The 20,178-nt window shown below is 45.9% G+C and overlaps 2 protein-coding genes across 4 annotated transcripts in view; one reads left to right on the top strand and one right to left on the bottom strand.

Moving 5' to 3' along the window:
• PLXNB3 (plexin B3) overlaps positions 1-4,313 on the top strand; it is a 47,810-nt gene extending 43,497 nt beyond the window's left edge. For all 3 annotated transcript variants that reach the window (XM_069943638.1, XM_069943637.1, XM_069943639.1), the window contains exons 31-35: positions 831-978; positions 1,068-1,132; positions 1,550-1,625; positions 3,182-3,256; positions 3,486-4,313. In XM_069943638.1, coding sequence (XP_069799739.1) covers positions 831-978; positions 1,068-1,132; positions 1,550-1,625; positions 3,182-3,256; positions 3,486-3,590 — 469 coding nt within the window. In that variant the 3' untranslated portion in view covers positions 3,591-4,313. The remainder of the gene's footprint in view (positions 1-830; positions 979-1,067; positions 1,133-1,549; positions 1,626-3,181; positions 3,257-3,485) is intronic.
• A 1,849-nt stretch (positions 4,314-6,162) lies between these two features.
• On the bottom strand, positions 6,163-10,667 carry LOC138766380 (protocadherin-8-like). The gene is made up of 4 exons (XM_069943956.1): positions 8,316-10,667; positions 7,849-7,913; positions 7,552-7,667; positions 6,163-6,539 (listed from the first exon to the last, which is right to left on the bottom strand). The coding sequence occupies exons 1-4, from the start codon at positions 10,665-10,667 to the stop codon at positions 6,163-6,165; spliced, it is 2,910 nt and encodes a 969-aa protein (XP_069800057.1).
• Between the last annotated feature and the right edge of the window lie 9,511 nt (positions 10,668-20,178).

The following is a 20,178-nucleotide window of genomic DNA, read 5'->3' as shown; positions in this document are numbered from 1 at the left end:
CTACGAGATGGATCCCATAGACTTACTGTACAATCTGTTTTCCATCGAGAGAGAAGAGCTCACCCACATGCTTCTCCCGGCTCATCAGTGGGGAGTCTCAGCATCCAGACCCCAATCTCTGTCTCTATGACTTATCAAATTTTTTTTTGAACTGATAGTAACATTTTAAAGGGGTAGTCCGGCGGGGGAGCATTTTTTTTTCCTGCCACCAGGGAGGAGGTGGCTGAGAGAAAATACGTTCACTCACCTCCCCGGTTTCAGCGGTGGGTCCCGCATCGCGGCGCTCCGGTTCCCGGACGCTTCCTGGTGCCTGACGCGGGTTCGAGACGTGACGTCTCAGGTCCGCTCAGCCAGTCAGTGACGGAGGCGGGATCCGTTTCAAGTCCGCTCAGATCCCGCCTCTGTTACTGACTGGCTGAGCGGACCTGAGACGTATTGTCTCGGGCCCGCGTCAGACACCAGGAAGCGGCCGGGGACCGGAGCGCCGCGATGCGGGACCCGTCGCTGGAACCGGAGAGGTGAGTGGACATCGTTTCCCTCAGCCACCTCCTCCCCGGTGTCAGGAAAAAAATGCCCCCCCCCGCCAGAGTACCCCTTTAAGGTTTCTCTTGAATGGCAGCAAGCAGAGATCTTGAAATCTATGAAGAGTTGATGCAGAATATTTGTTCTAAGATGAAGCAGTAGCATGCAGTGGCCACCAGGGGGTGCAAACGTTATGCAGATTTATCATAGTATTTAGACAAAACTGGCGATTAACTGGATAAAAAAACTCCATAAGAATACATAGTGGGAAAGCATTGTTCTAATAGTGGACGCTCTCCTTGCTCCAGCTTGATGCAGAGATTCTGGGTGCTCATCCTGAAGAACCCTCAGATGGTCTTTGATATTGAGGTGTCGGAGAACGTGGACTCCATCCTGTCAGTCATTGCTCAGACCTTCATTGACTCATGTACAATCTCTGAGCATAAAGTGGGCAGAGTGAGTATAGAAGGATGATGGGAAATATTGGGGGTCCTTCTATAAGTATATACCAGGACTGAGATGACTTTCTTCTTGTTTCGTCATAGGACTCTCCTGTCAATAAATTACTGTATGCGCGAGAGATCCCCCGATACAAGCAGCTGGTGGAGAAGTAAGTATATAACCTCCGCTGGGCGTACACATTAGACGTGTGGCAGTCAACCCCAAGCTCAGTGGGATCACCCATCTAATGTGTATGATGATCGCCAGACTGTCCTCCAATGGTAGATGAGGAGAGAAGGATCGGGCATGTTGGATTCTATGGGGGAGATTTATCAAACATGGTGTAAAGTAGAAGTGTCTCAGTTGTCCCTAGCAACCAATCAGATTCCACCTTTCATTTTCCACAGAGTCTGTGAGGAATAAAAGGTGGAATCTGATTGGTTGGTACACCATGTTTAATAAATCTTCCCCTATGTGCTTAAACCTATAGGCATTTTCTTTAAGAAGCCCACCCCTTAGAGCATCACTGTTCAGTGCAATGGTCGTCTCAATGAGGTTTCAGTGTGTTATGTTCCTCTATTCCCAGGTACTATGCCGACATCGCTGAGGCCACCCCGGCTAGCTACCAGGAAATGAACTCCTCTCTTACCGAGCTGTCAGGGGTGAGTACAGCTCCCAGGTCTGATATAACCTTAGCATCGTTATAATGGAAGCCTGGGCAGAATGAAAGGGGTCACATGGGTCAGACAATACACTGGTGACTGGCAGCCCTGGGCTTAGAGATGGATGGGAGAGAGAGAGAGAGAGGTGGATGGGAGAGAGATGGGCGGTTAGGGGGAGAGAGAGGTGGATGGAAGAGAGAGATAGGTGGATGGGAAGAGAGAGGTGGATGGGAAGAGCGAGAGAGAGATGGATGGGGAGAGCGAGAGAGAGCGAGATGGATAGGCAGTAGCGGATTACAATAGGTCCTTTTCGGGTGGTAGCCCGGGGCCCTAAGCTCCTGGGGGGCCCATGGCCACCCAAAAAGACTTATACTTTCAGGGGTGTATTTTCTGCTGGCTAAAGTTCCGCCATGATTTGCAAAAAATCACTGCTTTTTTACAGCAATTTTGCACAATTCAGGGCATCATGACATTATCTATTCTGTGCTATGATGGCCAGGCTAGTGCTGCTACAGTTACAGTGGGGTGAGGGGCCCAAGCTTGGTCAACAGCCCGGGGCCTATGGTAAAGTTAATCCGCCCCTGTGGATAGGGAGAGAGAGAGAGGTTGATGGGAGAAAGAGGTTGATGGGAGAAAGAGGTTGATGGGAGAAAGAGGTTGATGGGAGAAAGAGGTGGATGGGAGAGAGAGGTGGATGGGAGAGATAGAGAGAGGTGGATGGGAGAGAGAGATGGGTGGATAGGGAGAGAGAGAGAGAGAGAGGTGGATGGGAGAGAGAGAGAGAGAGAGAGAAAGGTGGATGGGAGAGAGAGAGAGAGAGAGAAAGGTGGATGGGAGAGAGAGAAAGGTGGATGGGAGAGAGAGAAAGGTGGATGGGAGAGAGAGAAAGGTGGATGGGAGAGAGAGAAAGGTGGATGGGAGAGAGAGAAAGGTGGATGGGAGAGAGAGAAAGGTGGATGGGAGAGAGAGAGAGAGGTGGATAGGGAGAGAGAGAGAGGTTGATGGGGGAGAGAGATGTGGATGGGAGAGAGAGAGAGAGAGGTGGATGGGAGAAAGAGGTGGATGGGAGAGAGAGAGAGGTGGATAGGGAGACAGAGAGAGAGAGAGGTGGATAGGGAGAGAGAGAGAAAGAGAGGTGGATGGGAGAAAGAGGTGGATGGAAGAGAGAGGTGGATGGGAGAGAGAGAGAGAGAGAGAGAGGTGGATGGGAGAGAGAGGTGGATGGGAGAGAAAGAGAGAGGTGGATGGGAGAGAGAGAGATGTGGATGGGAGAGAGAGATGTGGATGGGAGAGAGAGAGGTGGATGGGAGAGAGAGAGGTGGATGGGACAGAGAGAGAGAGGTGGATGGGACAGAGAGAGAGAGGTGGATGGGACAGAGAGAGAGAGGTGGATGGGAGAGAGAGAGAGGTGAATGGGAGAGAGAGAGAGGTGGATGGGAGAGAGAGAGAGGTGTGGATGGGAGAGAGAGAGGTGGGTGGAGGGGGGAGAGAGATAGATGAGGGGAGATATCTGTATCTATCTATAGTAAACTAAAGCCCCTTTTCCCCCCTCTTAGATTCACTCTGATGACCTGAACTCCCTGGTTGCCCTGCAGGAGCTGTATAACTATATAAACAAGTACTATGACCCGGTGAGTGTCTTCTATGTCTCTAGCAATGTATACGGATGTGCCGCTCGCTGCCTCGCCCCCCTCTGTGTGACATCTTTGCAGCGTGGCCCTCATGACCACTGACATAACAATCAGATGAGCAGGTGTTGCATTTGGGAATGTGGTAGCGGGCCGCCATCTTTTATCTGTAGCTGACCGTGTCATTTTTTAGGGTGAACCCCCGCTAACCTTCATCCTCCTTTCCCCTTAGATCAGCCAAGCCCTGGAGGAGGACCCCAGCGGGCAGAAGATGCAGCTGGCCTATCGCCTACAACAGATCTCTGCTCTGGTGGAGAACAAAGTGACGGATCTATAATGGACACAGGGTCACATGACTTACAATTCTCTCCGGATAACACCACCACTTGGGGGTTGCAGATGACGCGATACGTCACCGGACGACACCCATAGACACTTAAGAACAATTGACGTTTTAGCACTTTCTTTCAGTAATACAGAAGAAACGCCAAGTTCTGCCATATATTGAGCCACCGTACCCAGAATCCTTTACTGCCCATCACCAGCCCTGCAGTGAGCTGCCTACCTCAGTGGAGCTGTATAAGTGCCTTACTTCTGGTTCTTCCTGTGGTCACTCGGGGTCCACCTCTGACCTCCGCAGCCCTGACCACCTTCAGTTATATAGTAAGAAGTTACTATATAATACACAGTATGCAGGTGGTAGATAAAGGTTGTACAATATCTGTACACAGTTCCCATTCATGTCCCCCAATATACTGTATGTACTGTATGTCCTGTGCTTGTGCCTGAGGGTCTTACCAGGCCGGCCCTGGCATCATTACTGTATACAGGGCACTATTGGCATGGTATATAGTGGCCGTCTTGTGTCATTGAGATGCCAGTGTGCTGCCCAGCAGAGATCCCAGTGTGGTGAGTGCGGTGCCTGGTGGTGGCACCTGGGGGACACTGGTCATCAGATCACTGCGCTGTCTGTCACCAGGGGGCGCCGTATCGCTTTTGTTTGTTTCTAACTTATGCAAAGCCTGTAAATAGATATAACTATATTTATTGTTCTTTTTACGCAGATTGTTTTGCAAATAAAATGATTTTTTAGTAAGCAATTTGTCAGCGCTTAATTTTTTTTTTCTGCACGCAGCTTCGTACTTCATGGGGGCCTCCAGCCTATGGTGAAACTACAACTCCCAGAATTCCTTTATGGAAGTAGTAGTTTCAGATGGAAAACCACAAGTTAGAAGCCACTAATCTTGGGAGTAAATTAAAATTGAGAGGTGGAAGAAGCGCTCGGCTAAGCACTTCTCTCCATGGTCTGCAGGTTTTTTTTTCTGTGTAGTTGCTGAAGAGGGACGCTCTAGACCTTCTCCTACTGCAAGATGGAGAGGGAAGTGCTTAACTGAGTTCTTCTCTCACCTCTATTTCATAATTGGTGGAAGTCGGGGACCTGCTTGTTGATACCTGGGTTACCTATGGGGACTGGCCGCAACATGCTAATAAGGGATATCCTCAATGTAGACTAAAAGAGTGTCTTTGTACCAATGATGTTTTTACTTTCTTGCTACATCCCCTGGTTCCTGACAACTTTGGGTTGACGCTGGACTTTTCAAATTGTCAGATGGGTGGAAACTTTAAAGCAAAATAGGGTGTGAATGTTAAACTAAAAGCCCTATTACACAGAATGATTATTAGCCGATATCGAAGGCTACGATCAACCGACATGAACGATGTTGAAAGACAAACGACTATGATAGCACCGACCTGCTGCTGTTGCTTCGTGGAATAGGAGTTCCTCCTTAAGTCCTCGAACCTTACTTTCCTTAGATACATTTCCGAAAAAGCAGACTGATAGTTAAAGGGCATAGAAAAAACACATCCAGTTTCTGCCAGAAAAAGCATCTCTTCAGCCCTCAGTTTGGAAGTGGGTTTTACAGCTCAGTTCTATTGTAGTGAATGGAGCTAAATTATAATACCACACACAACCTGAGGGCAGGGTGGCACTGTTTTTTTTTCTAATCCTGGATAGCCTCTTAAGTACACTCATCATTACACCTGCCTCAATGGAAGTCACACATTTCCCACAGTCCTGACTTACAAGTCTTCCAATACGTATTAGCTGCTGTATGTCCTGCAGGAAGTGGTGTATTGTTTCCAATGTCTCTGCTGCCACCTCTGTCTGTATCAGGAGCTGTCCAGAGCAGTAGCAAATCCCCATAGAAAACCTCTCCTGAATTGGACAGTTCCTGACATGGACAGAGGTGGCAGCAGTCTGGAAAGAAACCACTAGTTCCTGAAGGACATACAGCAGCTGATAACTTTCTGCCACTAGTTGATTTGAAAGAAAAAAAAAAAAACCTTTAAAGTTCCCCTTTAAATAATTGTGACAACCCTGCCATATTGACTGTTACTGCCCGAATTTTAAATAGTTAATTGCTTAAAGGGGTATACAGCAATATACATTTATACCTGTTGTTAACAGAGTACAATAGACAGTCATCTCAGTAATAAATATTTATTGAACAAGTAAATCCTATACTATACAAAGTCCTATTTACATCATAGAAGAAAACACCCAAAGCACATTCATATAACAGAAATGACTCACAGACCTGAAGTCATGATACCACTTAAAGGAACACTCCTAGTAGATACCACGCCATGTTGTGGCTGCTGGCTCCGAGGGGGCGGTACATGACACAGGATTGAAAGATCATCCCATGTCAGGCTCCGCCCCCTCAGTACCTTCACTAAGATTATCTAGTAGTAGTTTTTCTTGGAGTGTTCCTTTAGAGAGAGTGAGCAGAGCTGATGCGTTCAGTATATCAATACGTATAGACCTCCGTAGGCAGAAGCCCAGTGCGTCTCTTTGTCTTTGTCACACCTGCTTAACATATACCATACATATGTGACACATGAGCTTAGAAGGCTGTAGCCACTTTACTAGAATAAGTCTGTGCCGTAATTTCCGGATTGTAACTTGGTTCTCGGAGGCCCCTGGAGGGTCTGGACGGTGATAAAGTTGCACTTCGGTAGATGAGATCTCGCTCGTACTCTCTCAGCACAGGTTGGTGGTGGACGTGGTAATAAGAGTCCTTTATGTTGTAATGGGAGGGCTGACCATTGTAGACTCGAGGGTTATAGGTGCTGTAGTAAGGGGGCGCCATTGTGTAAGACATGGCATATTCCTTCTGATATTGGATGGTATAGTGCCCGTTGTACAGAGACTTGTTGCTGCGGTGAACGATTTGGCTCTCTGTACCATGGTATTCCATCGACTTCTCAGGACACTGAGATTCTGGAAAATAGGATTAAAAAAAAAATTAATTATAGAGATGACGTATATGAATCTGACAAATCTAAAAGCATTTTTTATACCCAAAATATGCCAATAAACGAATAATTATTTATTTTAATTCACATTTTTATACACCCCCCTCCCCCTTACAGACAATCCCTTTAATCATTAAAGGATGAGTAACCTATGTCAAGAGCCCCCTCCTTTATTCCCTCAAGGGGGAATGACAAAAATGGAGCGTCTATTGATTTTTTTGAGACTTTTTCACTGCTGGCCTATCCTCAGGATTAATATCACATCGGTGGGGGGGCCACCATCCAGCATGTCATAACTGTGCTGGGTTACTGCAGCTCAGCTCCCTTTGAAGTGATTGATAGATGAGCTGCAGTAACCCAGCATGGCCACTGCACAATGTATGGCACTGTTTGTTGTTCCCTGTGTATGTAGCCACAGCTCTGGCAGGCAGCTGATTGGCAGAGGTGTCCATTGTTGGAACAGATAAAGATGATCTCCTATCCTGAGGATTGGCCATCAATAAAATAGTCCCAGTATACTAAAGAGTCCTAATAAAGTGCAGGGGCCTCAGTGGAAACCAGCAAAACTCCAGACTAGCTGCTATTCTACTCTGAAAGTTCCAATGGATAGCAATCTAAATGAATGGTTGGCGTTAAAGCCACACATAAAAAAGGGACATTCAAAAATTATACAAATTCCATGCAATTACCTTAAGAAAAGCGCAAGCTCAAAAAGTGAGATGAAAAAGTAACAGCTGCTTTCTTGCAAAAAAAGGCGCCACCCCTATCCTCAGGTTGTGTGTGGATGAGTTCAGTTCTATTCACTTCAATAGAACTGAGCCACGAATCCACACCCAAACTGAGGACAGGAGACGTGCTGTATCTAGAAGAAAGCAGCCATGTTTCTTTAGGCCTGGAGAAACCCTTGAAGGGGAGGGCTGCATGATTTGCTCAGCTTCAGTAAGAGGGTAACAGGTGGAGTAATAATGAACACCTACCAGATGGCTCCTGGGTGGGCAGGAGGCTTCCTTTCCTCACACCTTCTCCACTGGTGTCGGAGGCGCTGTCATTGAAGTCGCTGTCACCTTTCTTTCCGGTCTCTGGGTGTGAACTGCTGCAAGATAAAAGTATTATGGGATGTAAGGTCTGTAATGGAGTTTGCCAGGTGCTACAGGCCCTATAGAGACCCATGTGTATGATCCATATACACACACTAATACATACTCTGCAGTTATATCCGCATCAGTTCCTGAAGGTCTACAGTAAAGGGCAAAATAACAAAAAAAATCTATTACCTCACACCGTCCGACAATCTGTCTTGCTGCCAGTCAGATGAACATGAAGGAGCCGAAACTGAACTCTGGGAAAAAAAAAATAACATAGAAAATTATAGTACTGTAAGATATATGAAATGTAACAGCGCCCCCTAGCGTACATTAATCCTTAAAGGGGTACTCCAGCGGGGGGGGGGGGCACATTTTTGCTGGGACTGGGGAGGAGGTGGCTGAGGGAAAAGACGTCCACTCACCTCCCCGGATCCAGCGGCGGGTCCCGCATCGCAGTGTCAGTGACAGAGGCGGGATCTGAGCGGACTTGAAACGGATCCCGCCTCCGTCACTGACTGGCTGAGCGGACCTGAGACGTATCTTCTCGGGCTCGCGTCAGACACCAGGAAGTGGCCGGGAACCGCGGACCGGAGCGCCAGCAAAAGAGTACCCCTTTAAAAGCAAGGGTGAGGAAAACAAGATAAAATATTACTTACGGATGAAGCAGAGTGGAGTTCGCCCCTCTGCTCCCTTGTGGAGGAGACGCTGAGGTTCTCGGTCTCTGTATTTAGAGACAGGTGGCAGGAGTCAGGAGAAGATGATGCACATTCTTTGGACTGGATGGTGGTGTTGAGTAGTCGTTCTTTGGTTTCTATAGCGCCCTCTTCAGGTTGTTGCTTAGACCGATCAGATCTTCGTTTGCAGGAACAGGCGACAAACAAAATGGCAACCAGGAGTAAGGTACAGCCTCCTGACAATACCGCGATGAAGATGATGGACAGGTCTAGTTGATGTTGTTCCTCCTCAGATGGCTGTATGATGACGGTCTCCATTTTTGATGGAGCAGCATCGGTGAGGGTAAATCTTATGGTTGCGCTGCAGGACAGAGACGGTCTACCGCTGTCAGATACGACCACTACTATGTTGAGGTTCTTCTCTGGTAAAGGGTTGAGTCTTCTATGTAGGTAGACCTCCCCAGTGGCTCTATTCATGGTGAATAGCTTATGTGTATCTTGCTGTATAGTGTAGGACAATTGAGCGTTCACTCCATCATCGGCATCTGTGGCCTTCACCTGAAATACTAAATAATTTTGTGGAGCCTTGACCGGCAGCAGGATGTCACCGGCTCCATGCTCCAGCAGAGGATAGGTTATCACTGGAGAGTTGTCATTTTGATCAGTGATCTTAATCGTCAATTGAGTTCTTGTCAAATGTCTGGGAACTCCATGGTCATAGGCCTCAATATCAAGGTTAAGTTCTTTAAGCCTCTCATAGTCCAAAGACCGTACAGCACGTAGAACCCCCGAGTCCACATCAATGACCACAAAAGTAGCCAAGGATTGCCCCATTATTTTTGCATCCATCAGTCTATAAGATACTTTGCCATTGTGGCCAGCATCGGAGTCTCTGGCAGATACCGTGGTGATGTAAGCTCCGGGGACGTTATTTTCTGGAATAGACACCTCATACATTGGTTTAGTGAAGGAAGGAGCATTGTCGTTTTCATCGGTCAACCTGATCGTATACTTTTTGATTGTCTTCATAGAAGGGAAGCCCTGATCTTCAGCCACCAGGGTCAGGTTGTATTCAGCTATGGTTTCGCGGTCTAGAGGTGAGGTGGTGACTATCATGAAGCTATCCTCATTGGCCTGCTGCAGTTTAAAGTGATTGTGTCCATAGAGGGTTAGGTGGACTTTGCCATTTAGGCCCGAGTCTCTGTCTGAGGTGCTGATCAATGCAATCAAACTGTCTTTAGTAGCCGCCTCCGTGATATAAGCTACTCCATGGTCAAAGGAAGTCAAGGGAGTGATAGCAATATCTGGAGCATTATCATTGACATCTACAATGTTCACGATGACTTTACAGGTTGCAGATAATGGATTAGGTCCAAGGTCCTGGGCTTGGACATAAAATTCATAGGAATTCTTTGTGTCAAAGTCAACTTCTCCCTCCAAAATGACACTACCGGATTTTGGATCAATCTTAAAAAGTTCACGTACCTCTTGAGACACCTGAGCGGTGAAGCCATACATAATTTCTCCATTTGCTCCTTCATCTGGGTCAGTCGCACTTAAATCAGCTATTAGATGTCCTATAGGAGCATTCTCCATCAAGTCCACAGTAACAGAACTCTCCTGGAAGGTTGGGCTATGGTCATTGAAGTCCAGAACACGAACAATCACAGTTGTACTCCCGGAAAGTGGAGGGCTACCTCCATCGCTGGCCACCAGTTCAAGCCTGTATAAAGATTGACTTTCTCTATCAAGTTCGTTCGTTAAAATCAAGTCTGCATATTTAAGTCCATCTGACCTGGTCTGTACATCAAGGCCAAAGTGACTGTTACCAGAGAGTAGATAGTCCTGGATAGAATTTAGACCAATGTCTTCATCCACTGCCATTTGCAATGGGATTCTGGTGCCCACCACAGCTGCTTCAGAAACATCCACGTACATTTCAGGATTGGGAAAATGGGGGGTGTTATCATTGATGTCTCTCACCTCCACTTTCACGGTAATAAGTTTGAATGAGTCCTTGGAAGAACTGAAGAGGTCCAGAGCAAGAACACAATTTGGAGACCTCCTGCAGATTTGCTCTCGGTCTATCCTTTCTTTGATGCTCAGCTGCCCATCACTTTCTCGGACATGGATACTGGTACTGTTGAGCTGCTTCATGAGACGGAAATTAGTGGCAGGACCTTCAGTGGAGTTGAACATGGGATGATGTGATAGAACAGCAATAACAGTTCCCGGAGCTTCTTCTTCATCTGTGTAGAAGTGGAGGGTCTCCCCAAGGCATAGTGTAGAATACAGGCCCAGTAGTAATACTGGGGTAACAAAAACGCCCAGCATATTCAGTCTTGGCGGTCAAAGCTGCAGATGCAGCAAAGTTCTCAACCTTGATCTTCTGTCCAGCAGAGGGGAAAATGTAGTATCCAAGAAGCCAAGAGAGCCAAGAGTACTTCTTCTAAGGAGGAATCAGAGTGACTGTAAGTGTGGTCCTCCCACCTCTTAGGTTACATGCTCATGACTATGCAAATCCACCTCCTCACACCTCAGTCCTCCTTTCACCAATCTTTGTATTTCCAGAACAAATGGTCATTGAGGCCTGGCAAATGAAGTTGCTATTAAGAGTGGCCTCAGCCGGGGTCCTGCTAATATACTGAGGACTTGTGTCTCTGTAGGGTGTTAGTCAAATACACATAGTAAACTACACAGGAAACCCAATTAACTCCAACTAGAGAAAAAAGTTGATTAGACTAAGTTAGTTAGCTGGACCTATAGATGTAAATGTTACCTGGAAGAGAAGACTTTGGGCAGAAATCATGTATCTCATAGACCTGATGCAAAAATGACTCTGCAGAGGATAAAACAGGATTCAGTAAATGATAAACCTCAAACATAGTGAAATGCAGAGCAAATCCGGAATAAATTAACTAACTATAGATGATATTTTCACATTTTGTACTATGCACCCCACATTTATACCACCACACATTAAAGGGGTATTCCAGGGGAAAAAAACTTTTCCCCTATTCACAGGATAGGGAAAAGGTAGGAGAGAGCGCACCCCCAGCCCACCACCGTATCGGGCCCCTGACTTCTGTAATATAAATAAAGCCATGCATCCAGCAGGTGACCCGCGGCTCTATTCATTCCTATGGGACAACGCACTGTACTCGGCTCTCTGTTGGCTCCATAGGAATGGCTCTATTCCTAATACAAAAGCCAGGGGCCCGATACAAAGATTGTACAGAGGTTGGATCTCCCGCAATCTCCTACGTTGTTTTTCCCTGGAATACCCCTTTAATAGTACTCTTGTTGTGCCTATCACAAAGTAATACTCCACTCAGTATTTACTTCCTTCATATATGCCCCCGTAATATATTATTTGCCCTCTGTGTGTCTTTTAATACTATTGGCCTTTTTTTGTGTCCCCATAGTAATAATCCACCTTGTGCCTCCTATGGTATATGGAGAGAGGTGATGGGTGACCTGCTGAAACTATGGTCCATACCCCCTGTTTCTAATGTGTAGAGGGCCTATGGGGGTCCCCCAGCTCTACTCAGGTTCTTACCCCCACCTCCTCTTCCCTTCTTCTCTAATATTACTACAACCCCCCCCCCCCCCCCCCCAAACACACACACACTTTTTTATTTTTACGAACAATGTCGTTGCGTAAGGAGTCATGTTGTATATAAATGACTGGGTTTGTTCCACTTTTATCCAAATTCTTTATAGGAATAATAATGAAATAACCATGATTACTCATCTGTATGTACAAAATGGCAACCCAACAATTCTATCAATGAGGGTCACCTACAAGCTCAGTAGGTATGAACGTATGAATAAAAAACTGCAGGATCTGCAGGAACTGATAGCGCTTTCACTCTACCAATATGGTCTTCTCACTTCTATCTATGATAAGGGGAAGATCACAATGATGGATGTCACCTTTAAGCAGAGTTCACACAGTGTATAATAAACTTTCCCAGCATGTGTGGCCGTATCCTATACTGAACACAAACACTATAAAGACCATAAATTCTGTCGATCCCTCTACCCTATCCTCTGGATATATGAAGGGTCTTTATCAGTCATGCACATCTGTCCTTGTAGACTTCAAAAGAGCCATCACCCTTAGAGGCAGAGCAGCTGGAGTTCATCACTATCAGGCCCTGTTCACACTTGAGTTAACTCACACGTCCAGCCATTTTGCTGTGACATTCCCAAAATCATGGCAGAACAATGACATTATGGGATCCTAAAAGATGCCATATGTAATATATAGTGTCCGATCTGTGCATGTGGCATCATCCAATGTCTGTTAACCCAGTCTTATAGTGCTGTATATAGGCACAATATGGCAGCATATAAAATCCTTATAGCTCTGTGTCATAAAGCTGGGTGCCCAAATACAATCTAAGAGTAAGACCTTACATGGATATACTATATAGCTATTAATATCCATATTGCACAGATTCCTCCATATAACCTTTTTATTGGGCCCCCCATGGTAGGCATCTCCCCTAGTGTCCCCCATGGTAGGCATCTCCCCTAGTGTCCCCCATGGTAGGCATCTCCACTAGTGTCCCCCACGGTAGGCATCTCCACTAGTGTCCCCCATGGTAGGCATCTCCACTAGTGTCCCCCATGGTATGCATCTCCACTAGTGTCCCCCATGGTAGGCATCTCCACTAGTGTTGCCCACTGTAGGCATCTTCCCTAGTGTCCCCCATGGTAGGCATCTCCCCTAGTATCCCCATGGTAGGTATCTCCACTAGTGTCCCCCACAAAGGAATCTCCACTAGTGTCGCCCACGTTAGGCATCTCCCCTAGTGTCCCCCATGGTAGGCATCTCCCCTGGTGTCCCCCATGGTAGGCATCTCCACTAGTGTCCCCATGGTAGGCATCTCCACTAGTGTCCCCCATGGTAGGCATCTCCACTAGTGTTGCCCACTGTAGGCATCTTCCCTAGTGTCCCCCATGGTAGGCATCTACCCTAGTATCCCCAAGGTAGGTATCTCCACTAGTGTCCCCCACAAAGGAATCTCCACTAGTGTCGCCCACGTTAGGCATCTCCCCTAGTGTCCCCCATGGTAGGCATCTCCACTAGTGTCCCCCATGGTAGGCATCTCCACTAGTGTTGCCCACTGTAGGCATCTTCCCTAGTGTCCCCCATGGTAGGCATCTCCCCTAGTATCCCCATGGTAGGTATCTCCACTAGTGTCCCCCACAAAGGAATCTCCACTAGTGTCGCCCACGTTAGGCATCTCCCCTAGTGTCCCCCATGGTAGGCATCTCCCCTGGTGTCCCCCATGGTAGGCATCTCCTCCAGTGTCCTCCATGGTAGGCATCTCCCCTAGTATCCCCATGGTAGGTATCTCCACTAGTGTCCCCCACAAAGGCATCTCCACTAGTGTCACCCACGGTAGGCATCTCCCCTAGTGTTCCCCATGATAGGCATCTCCACTAGTGTTGCCCACGGTAGGCATCTTCCTTAGTGTCCCCCATGGTAGGCATCTCCCCTAGTATCCCCATGGTAGGTATCTCCACTAGTGTCCCCCACAAAGGAATCTCCACTAGTGTCACCCACGGTAGGCATCTCCCCTAGTGTCCCCCATGGTAGGCATCTCTCCTGGTGTCCCCCATGGTAGGCATCTCCTCCAGTGTCCCCCATGGTAGCCATCTCCTCTATTGTCCAGCATGGTAGGCATCTCCCCTAGTGTCCCCCATAATAGGCATCTCCCCTAGTGTCCCCCATGGTGGGCATCTCACCTCATACCCCCCAGTACATTGTCTCTCATTGTAGGCATCTCCCTTGGTAGCATGATGACAGCTCAGGAGGCCCAGTATTGCAGGGATGGACTCCCTAATGTGGTGGGCCCCATAACGGCTGCTATGGTGGTAGTTACTCCCCTGCATCATCCTATAACCAGTATATTTCTATGTACTGTAATATCGCACACATGGGGCATCATTGTCCAGTGGACTGAGTATATTCACATGACATGATCATTTCCCTTTATCCCAAGCTAAAATTGAATTTTGTGGCTTTGCCCCATGTGACGTGTTAAGTGCCCTGTAATGACAGCATTGTCCTATAGTGAATGGTACTGTATAGGACGTCCTAATTGTACTATAGTGAGTATATTGTGGTATTAGACGGTAATGCAGGTGTAGGTGTGTGGTGGGAGAAGGTCATAAAGAAATCATTGTAATTATTACTTACGCTGGAAAGGATGTTTGACCATTAATGGTCTATTGTGTGCAATGCTGACTCCAGCAAAGTCACCAATCACAGCAATACAATAGTAGTAATGGTGATGTGTGCTAATCCCCCCAGGGCTCACCATACAAAGAGCTCGCACATCTACCCACACTAATGGAAGGAAGACTTTGTATTAGTAAACTGGCCGTATAGTGGCCTCTAGTCTGTCCATTATTCCAATACATTTCTATATTGGTAGGGACTACAACATAGCAGATGGGAATTTAGGATCCTTGTGCATATTATCCCATATACATTCCAGCACTTCCCAATAGGATCATGTAGGTCCTGATCCGAAATCTGCAATGAAGCATGTTAACTATTACATTATATATTACTAGGGTCCCAATAGGATGAAGACAGGGGTTAGCTGAGTCCCTGAGATATCACGGTCTATATTACCAATGGGCCTGTGTAGTTGAGCTTCTGACTATTAAATAAACTTGGAAGTAAATCCCCTATTACCCTATGAGGTTGGGTGAATACTGCATTAAAAGGGGTTATTGAGGATTAGAAAAAGCACAGCTACCATCTTGCAAAAACAGCACCACCCCTGTCCTCAGGTTGTGTGTGGTATTACAATTAATCTCTATTCACTTCAATGGAGTTGCAAATTCCACAAACCAAGGACAAGAGTGGTGCTTTTTCTGGAAGATAGCGGACATGTTTTTCTAAGCCTGGATGACCCCTGTAAGCAGCATCGGGATAGGTCCTGGTGCAGACGTTCAATGGATCCATAAACCTGCAATGGAGGCCAAATGTGTGTAATATTAGCCTCCGCTTGCGATGTATACTGGAGGGAATAGCACAGACCTCCAAACTATTCATTTCAAAACATATATTCATTTTTTTTTTAACATGAGACCCTATGTATGACAGATGCTATTATGGGGCGTCCATCCCAAAGGCCCACTGTGCCCAAAGGACTCAAATACAGGTTCATGTCTATAGGGGGTGCAGCAATTGTGCCTAGGTCCTGGTGTCTGAGGGACCCCAATAAGAAGACACCAGTATAATAGTAGGCAGGAGGCTCTGGGGCGGATTTTACATTGATTGCTTGTAGCTGTAAGGGTATGTTCACACTGAGTAAATCAGGCGGAATTCATGTCAATTCTTTAAGCACGCGAGCACTCCCAAAGACAGGCCTTGGCACACTTAGGCAGGCGGGATTCCACAGTGGAAAGTTCCGCCGCGGAATTCCGCCTGATTTACTTAGTGTGAACATATCCTAAGAGTGGACTAGATTGTATAGTGACTTTCCATAGAAACAGGGGCCATTTTTTTTTAAAGACAGGTCCTGTTGCCCATAGCAACCAGTCAAAGTTCATCTTCTTAAACTGCTGTGGAAAAATGAAAGCTGCTCTGTGATTGGTTGCTATGGGGTTTTTTTTAGAGATAGTTTTCGTTTATGATCCCCATAGTTCCCCGTGTAGGGAATTATCGGCCGACTAAATGATAGTTTATTGTCCAATCAGGTAGTTTTGACCCATGAATAAAACATCACTTGTTGCTGGCTGCACAGGACCATGTCGGCCTCCATGTAATAGGGCCCTTAGCCATGTATGATGTGATTCTCTAAAGCCCCGTCCAGAATCGGCTCCATTTATTACATTGGTTTGCACTTTTCCATCAACCATTGCATTTGGTTGCTACGACCCTTTAATGTCGATCGTTCATCAGACATTTGTCCCATTTGTACATCACCAAGCAAATGGCTTTTTTTTTGGAACAAAATGTAAATCAGAAACCGGTAGCTGAAATATCAGTGCTCGTCCTTTCCAGCCTCCGCCACATGGTTGTGTCTTTGGAGGCAGCAATGAGACGGCAAAAGTGACAGCTGGGCAGGAGGCGACACAGTTTGTCACTTTGCTGAGTTTGCTGTGTGTTTTGTTGCTGACTGTAACCAAAGGGATGAAACCCCCCACAGAGCTCAATGCAGCTTCAAGGGTCCGCGCTAATTTCCTCAATACGATGCTAATTTACTCCACTAAATTAGATTTTAAACAAATCAGCACCTTAAAGGGTCATTGAAGCTAAGGTATATACAGTAATATACGATTATAGGTGCCGGGAGTTCAAGCAAAAGAAGAGTACAGGACAATTCCTTTAATCCAGCAATAGATGCTCCTTTACAGCCCAGCGTTATATACTCTTCTGTGGCTGTTCAGTAATCAAGAACATTTGATCATCTGGTTATATCACTATTAATAGTCATCCCCTTAGTGTTTGAAAGGCTCCTGGAGAATAAATGGAGTACTGGGCCGGTTATTACATATACTGTATATATATATATAAAGCTCTCTATGTGACCTTTGTAAATGTATGTGTACATATTGGGGGGGATTTATGAAGACCAGCGTACAAGTAGGCCGGTCTTATATTAGGCTCCGCCCCTAGGCGCAGGTCTCTCAGTGAATCCGGCCGGCCAGGCGCCCGAACCTGCGCCCAGTGTACTAAATCTACACCTGCTTTCAGCAGGTGTAGATTTGGATCATGATTTACACCTGCGAGCAGGCGTAAATCATGATAAATGAGGCGCGGGAGGAGGCCACGCCTCCTCTCCGTCTCGTCACGCCCCCCAAGCTCCCCCACCCCGCCCATAGGGTGAGCGGGGGGTACAGCAGGCGTACGCCAGGGAGAAGGGGCAAATCTGCCTTGGGCGGATGTTTGATCTCCCCCATTGTGTACATGTATTATTATAATTTTTTAAGAAACCAATTGTAATTTTGTTAATTTTGCCTTTTGAGACTTGTCTTTATGGCATACACCATACAGTAATAAATATATTTGTTTGTTTTTTTATTCCATGGCAATTGCAACAATACCAACTATGCATAGTTTTTTATGATTTACTACGCTTTCAAAATAACATACCCCCCCCCCCTTTTTTTTTTTGTTACACAAAATTGTATGTTTGAGTCGCCACATTTCAAAGGCCCTGGATGATCCGGCTGGATGATCTTTTGCCCCACTGAGTTCTGATGCGGGCGTATCAGTGTGCACCCTAATCAGAACTCCCCACTGCACACTATGGAGCGTACGGCCGGAGCTGCTCACTCCATAGTGTGCACTGACGGTTTTCTACGGCCGCTAGTCAATGAATAACGGTTGACATGTCAGTTTTCTACGGCGCCACTAGGGATCCCGGCCGGAGTGTATGCCATGTGTATTGTGAGGACCCCATAAACATTAGACAGTACGCCGATCCTACCAAAGCCTGTTGGTTCAGGCAGCTTATGACTGATATGTATTGTATGTATTAATTATATGTATGTAGTCCCATCTGACATTCCATAGCACAGGGAATATTTAGCTTGTGATTTTTGAGAAAATTGAACCGTATCAACGGCCAGATACAATGTTTGTCTGCCAACAGAAAATGAATGGAGCATCCACATGTATTCATGACTAATCTTCCCATCGGGAGATTCTCGATTCTGTTCTCGAAATCAAGGGGGGTCCAACTGCTAGATATCCTCTATTCTGTGGATAGAATATAACTTTTTCAGATGAAAAAAAAAAACCTTTACAGAGATTGCTGCTTTTGTCTATCTCCGGATATTCCATAGAGCGTATGGAGCGTATGAGTGGCCAACAGCTCCATCATCAGGGATTTTAGGTTCAACATAATTTTTTTTAACGTACTGCACCAGATTATATATTAGAGGGGCAAAAAGCACAGGTTTCCTCTGTTTAGGATGGTTAGGGATGTGGTGGTGCCAACAAGCACCAGACTGTGTGTGTGTGTGTGTGTGTGTGGGGGGGGGGGGGGTCAATCGTTGCTTTTGCACTCTTTCACCTTTACATACAACCATGCAAATGCTTATATTATATAGAATAATATGGATTGTTCTCCATGAGGTCTATCTTCCCCCTACTATGCAAACCTTTGCATTGCTGCTTGACGTCCTAACTCCAATCTAAACAAGCAGCATCATACCACATTAACAAAACAAAGCCATGCAAATGTAGAATGTAATGACCCCGCTGGATAAACAAACTAGAGCCCCCATTTACATGATTGAAGTGACAAGTCTGGCATCAGTTAATGGGGCGGCAGGGGGCAGACAGGACTTCCTGCCCATCATAGAGCTGGAGATGGAACACATCTATGCAATTAATATCTCTAGGCCAAAGCCCTGATGTCACCCAAAAATGTATGAGGGATGTAAAAGAATTCTAGATAACTACCCTCATCATCCGAACCTACTGGTGGCTGCTCCTCCACGTCTTCAGTTTTGTATCTGCATTAACATTCTGTTCTTGGTTGTGTTTTTAGGCCTGTATACTGCTGAATATGTTGGTGCATTATTACTCACTGGTAAGGCCATGGTCATAGTCACACTGCAAATTCTCTCCATAGAAAATCCAAAACTGGTAATATGCAAGTAAATGAGGTTAAATGTAAGTCACTAAAATCACTAAAAGTATATATCCTATGTACAGGACCAGCAAAAAAATCCATGATCACTGGGGTCCAAGCCCCCAGGACCCCTTGTAAATGGAGCCATAGTAATACTGTATAACTGGCACTGTAGTCTTTGTTAATGGGACTGATATGGATCCTTCTCTGCTTTTACCACATCACAGGGCAGTGACAACACTGGGCGATCATCCTTGGGAGGGGATCCCAGCATTTGGACCCTAATTGATCACATATTTTATCACTAGAGTTGAGCGAACCGGGTTCGGGTTCGAGTTGATCCGAACCTTCGGTATTTGATTAGCGGTGGCCGTTGAAGTTGGATAAAGCCCTAAGGCTACGTGGAAATCATGGATATAGTCATTGGCTGTATCCATGTTTTCCAGACAACCTTACAGCTTTATCCAACTTCAGCAACCCCCGCTAATCAAATGCCGAACGATCGGGTTCGGATCGACTCGAACCCGAACCCAGTTCGCTCATCTCTATTTATGACCTATGTAATGCTTTAACTATGTCAGCCCCTTTAGGTCTCACTGGTCTCTGGAGTTTGTAGGCTGATTGGTCCAGTTCAGTCCTTGTGTTGTACAGATAGGAATAAGAGGAGACATAGCTGTATACTGAAGGGTGTAGACTGCTGTGTATTGTGTATAGTGAGGATGCTGCTAAATGTGTATTCCATTTGCATTCTTAGCAATGTGTATTATAGTGTTTGTATAGCAGTAGACCCCAGACACACAGACAGATCCCACCTCAGCTTTATAGAATAAATGGTCTATATAAGTACAGTAAACTCTGACATCAGCGGGACCTGATAGATGAGCAAATATTCTGGATTATCAGCTAGTTATAGTGATAGATATTCACTGGTATGGAGAGAAAATTTTCTGCCTCTGTGAAATCTGCTTTAATATCTGTGAACATTTATTAGTTTTGTGCCAGATTATAATAATTTGACTAAATCTGTTAATATTACACTGATAAAAAGCCAATAACCAGTGGGCCACCCCGATAATAACAACCTGTAGATAGGGAGGGTATGAGATGTCATCTACAGAATACCTTGACAATACCCTTTGACATTACATTTAACCTATTTATACCCCAAAATCATAAAAACCAGAGGTGTATATAACTATCATATAAAAGCAGCCAGTTTACATGGGAAA

Source organism: Dendropsophus ebraccatus, chromosome 10, assembly GCF_027789765.1.
Source record: "Dendropsophus ebraccatus isolate aDenEbr1 chromosome 10, aDenEbr1.pat, whole genome shotgun sequence".
NCBI lineage: Eukaryota > Metazoa > Chordata > Amphibia > Anura > Hylidae > Dendropsophus > Dendropsophus ebraccatus.
Note: the sequence above shows the minus strand (reverse complement) of the source record. Positions and strands in the feature narration are given on the sequence as shown.

What these genes read in the sequence shown, in the direction of transcription:
- LOC138766380 (XM_069943956.1), bottom strand. Translation starts at nt 10,667, where the DNA reads ATGCTGGGCGTTTTTGTTACCCCAGTATTACTACTGGGCCTGTATTCT. An exon ending in AACTCCACTCTGCTTCATCC is followed by an intron (nt 7,914 to 8,315) that starts GTAAGTAATATT and finishes TTTTTTTCCCAG; the next exon opens with AGTTCAGTTTCGGCTCCTTC. An exon ending in GCCCACCCAGGAGCCATCTG is followed by an intron (nt 6,540 to 7,551) that starts GTAGGTGTTCAT and finishes CCTATTTTCCAG; the next exon opens with AATCTCAGTGTCCTGAGAAG.